Raw genomic sequence first — 3,828 nt, forward strand, 5'->3', positions numbered from 1 at the left:
CTTAATCTCAAAATTAACTTCAAAATTTGGACATGCAGCAGTAAATGGGTCAAAGTTAACATCAGATGTGGTGGCTTCCCTAATTGTTCTTCTTCTAGGGTTCCCATTATTTTCTCCCACTCTCTCTTGCTCACCATTTCCTCCATTGCCTCCATTCCTTACTTGGTTGGCATTGGGGTTAGGATGAGGTTGGTTTTGTGGTAAATCAGCCATTATCTCTTGGTCAGTAGGTTCACTCTCACTACTGGATAGGCTAGATTCCACTGAAATATTCTCTTGCTCGATCACCAACTCACTTGTCCCTCCGACTCTTTTCTCTCTTCTTATCTCTGTGAGTCTTCTCTCAATCTCAGGGTTATAGGGCACAAGCTTGGTTTTTCGTGGCATGCAAAATAAGTATCACAAGAGAAAAAGTAACAAAATCGACTTGCAGCACACAAAGTCAAATAAAAGTATGCAATGTGATGGATGCAAGTGTAAGGTGTGAGTATGAAAGTATATGGATGAGTATTAGTATGTATAGATGAGTATGAGTATGTATGGGTGGGGTATGAGTAAGTATGCACAGATAAAGAAGCTGAATGCAAGTGTCAAAAACTTTCAGAGAAGTTGGCCGCGACGAAATCAGGGGTTGGCCGCGGCGAAAGATTGCAGAGAAGACCAGATGTCTGAAATCGGGAGTTGGCCGCGGCGAAAACAGGGGTTGGCCGCGGCGAAAGTATCCCGAGGGAATTTCTTCAGTAATTCGAAAAGTTGGCCGCGGCGAAAGGTAATGTTGGCCGCGGCGAAAGTGGGCAGTATGCTTATCAGACACTGGACTTCACTGATGCAACGTGAGAAATGCTGAAAATCAAGAAAATCAGTATATTTGTTTGTATTTCCAAAAATTTTGATGCTATGCAAGATGAAAACCTATACTATGAACAAATATGCAACTAAACTACTCTAAATGCTACCCATAAAGATCAAAAACCTCAAAAGTCAATCAAATAGCACAAGCTAACCTAGAGAACCAATTTCTTGGCTCCCCGGCAACGGCGCCACTTGAAAGAGAGCCTTTTCTTGTCGTTCGCTTAGAGGTTCTCGCTCAAAAATTATCCAAGCTATGCAGTAGTGCAAACTCGGGTCGTTCTCTTTTGGGAGCCTAAATTAGATGTCTAAGTTAGATTAATGCTATGCAGAGTAATGAAAAAGGGGTTTTTGGTGTTTTTATCCATTGATGAAATGCTAAAACTAAATGCAATTAATTCGAATCTAAGTGACTATGTTTTTGGATTTTTCTAGATAGTAGTAATGAAGTGAAATTAATGATATGTAATCTCTTGAATATAGCTTTGAAGCAATCATAGTTCAAAATAAGTATGGGAGTAGAAATCACCAAGTTTTCTAAATGAAACACCTTAAAGAACTCTTTAAGTCTAGGATCTTAATCAATGGTACCCATTTCATAAGATCCTATTAAGCTCACTTAGTGTGTGTATTAAGATTAATTAATGCACTTGGTTAAATGCAAGCCCAGATTAACTCAACAATCACACATTACCATGCAAGACAGAGAGTATCAAAAGAGTTGCATAAAAACATACATGTAACCACATGTATTGAAGCTCAAATTCAACACTAATAATCCAATACACAAGACAATCATCCAGAATTGATTACAACCATAATCAAAATAGTTCAGCCCAAATTTACAAATCCTAAGACCTAGAAATTCATAAACAAAGAACTAGAACTTATAGATGAAGCTAACTCCCCTTTGAAGCTTTGTGAACTCATGCTCCTTCTACCATATTCAAGAGTTGAGAAGCTTAGCTAGTCATAACTCTTGAATCAACTCCAACCAGATATTGTTCTTCAGCCATGGTAGCAGCAGATGGAAGAAATAGAAATGGGATTAGGGTTTCTGAGGTGGAAATGAGAGAAAAGGATGAAAGATACGTAGGTGGTGGCTGAATGATTGTCATCCCCTCTCATCATACCCAAAATAGGGTTTCTAACCCGAAACTTACGTGCATGGGTCGGTTTATGGGGATGGGTAGGTCAAAATTTCCCGAAATGGTCGGGTCTGAGAATTGCTGCTTCGAGAGGTTCGCCGCGGCGAAGAATATGTTCGCCGCGGCGAAACATGGCAGAGACCTGTCTTCAAGGAAGGGTTTTCGCCGCGGCGAAGTGAGATGTTGGCCGCGGCGAACTTAGGCGGAGGATCTTCTCTTGCTTCTTTTGCCTTGGTTTCTTCAATTCTGGCCCCAAATCTTTAGTGTCCTACAATAAAAAGTAACAAATTGAAGTATCAATTGTCCTAGAAGTTAATTGAATCCAATTAACAACCAATTATGACAATTTAATCCTCAAAATGACACTAACTTAAAGTAAGAACCATAAATCTCAGTTAAGCACAATTTTCATTAAAAAGGACCAGAAAGTATGACAAAATCATGGATAATGATATGAAAAGAAACTAATATTTTGAGCTCAATCACCTGCATTAACTTCTTCCTTTTCCTTGGTCAATATACTTTGGGCCAGCTTTTCCATTTCTACAAAATCAGACACAAAATCGTTTCCAAGCTCTTGGCTTGATGCATGAGAAAATACCTCATCATTAGTAGAAGATAGATCAAAAGAAAAAGATGATAAAGTGGAAAGTGAGCTATCAACTGTCAAAGAGTCAATACTACACACGTCATCTTTATCATCCAAAAATGAATCAAGGCAAAAAAGAGAATTAACATCAAGAAAAGAAAAACCAGTATCCAAAGTTTCTTCCTCATTCAATTTATGCAAGGAACACTCATACTCTACCTTAGCCTCATCAATGAAACAATCAATAGCATTGACATCCAAAAGTGAATAATCTTTAAAGGGGTGTTTCATTGCTTCATAAACATCAAACTGAATTTTCTTATCCCTTACTTCTATGGTTATGTATCCATCTTTCAAACTTACTACCGTATTAGCAGTTCTAAGGAATGGCATACCCAAAATCAATGTTTCTTGAATATGGGGTGGGGCGTCCATATCTAAAACATAAAAATCTGTAGGGATAACCAAGTCCTTGACTTTTACCATGATATCTTCCAGTAACCCTTTTGGCTTCCTAACAGTCATATCAGCAAGTTGTATTAACATGCTAGTGCTCTTAATTGTTTGAATGCCTAAAGATGTGTATAAAGAAAGAGGCATCACATTAATTGTAGCTCTTAAGTCTAAAAGAGCATTAGCAATATTCAGTTGACCAACAGTGCAAAGTATTGTGAAAGATCTAGGATTAGCACATTTAATGGGGAGTTGAGGTTTAGAAATGGCAGATACATTAGAGCCCAATTGCACTTTCCCATTAGGTTTACATTTCTTCTTATTAGTGCATAATTTCTTTAGAAATCTCACGTATTTAGGTGCTCTTTTCAAGAAATCAAGTAAAGGGACATTCACAGCAAGTTTACTAAACAAATTCATAGCATCCTTCTCAAGTTGATTGTTAGACAATTTTCTAGATACTAGAAATGAATTAGGAAATGGTAAATTAGAAATTTTTACCTCCTCTTTCTGCTTGATCATTTGAGAAGCATGTATTGGTTTTTTGTTACTTATGACTTCTATGTTCTCCTCTTACACCTAGGAAGATTCAGCTTCTTCCTTATCTCCAGAATGTGTATGAGAATTTTTCTTTTATTGCAAGAGTGACCTCTCTTTTTTACTTTCAGGTTACACAATAGGTGTAGAATCTAATTCCTTGTGACAACATTCTTCTGTAAATCTCACTTGCTTTTCATTAGCTCCAACTTGCTTCCCACTCCTTAAGGATATTGCATTCAGAGACTTTGG

General features: G+C 37.6%; 1 protein-coding gene across 1 annotated transcript; it reads right to left on the bottom strand.

Moving 5' to 3' along the window:
- Positions 1–2,475: 2,475 nt before the first annotated feature.
- On the bottom strand, positions 2,476–3,561 carry LOC114760278 (uncharacterized). Its single transcript, XM_028949536.1, has one exon. The coding sequence runs from the start codon at positions 3,559–3,561 to the stop codon at positions 2,476–2,478; it is 1,086 nt and encodes a 361-aa protein (XP_028805369.1).
- Between the last annotated feature and the right edge of the window lie 267 nt (positions 3,562–3,828).

This window comes from Neltuma alba, unplaced genomic scaffold (genome assembly GCF_004799145.2).
Source record: "Neltuma alba isolate B1F8T4 unplaced genomic scaffold, ASM479914v2 tig00010964_pilon, whole genome shotgun sequence".
NCBI classification, from domain to species: domain Eukaryota; kingdom Viridiplantae; phylum Streptophyta; class Magnoliopsida; order Fabales; family Fabaceae; genus Neltuma; species Neltuma alba.

What these genes read in the sequence shown, in the direction of transcription:
- LOC114760278 (XM_028949536.1), bottom strand. Translation starts at nt 3,561, where the DNA reads ATGATCAAGCAGAAAGAGGAGGTAAAAATTTCTAATTTACCATTTCCT.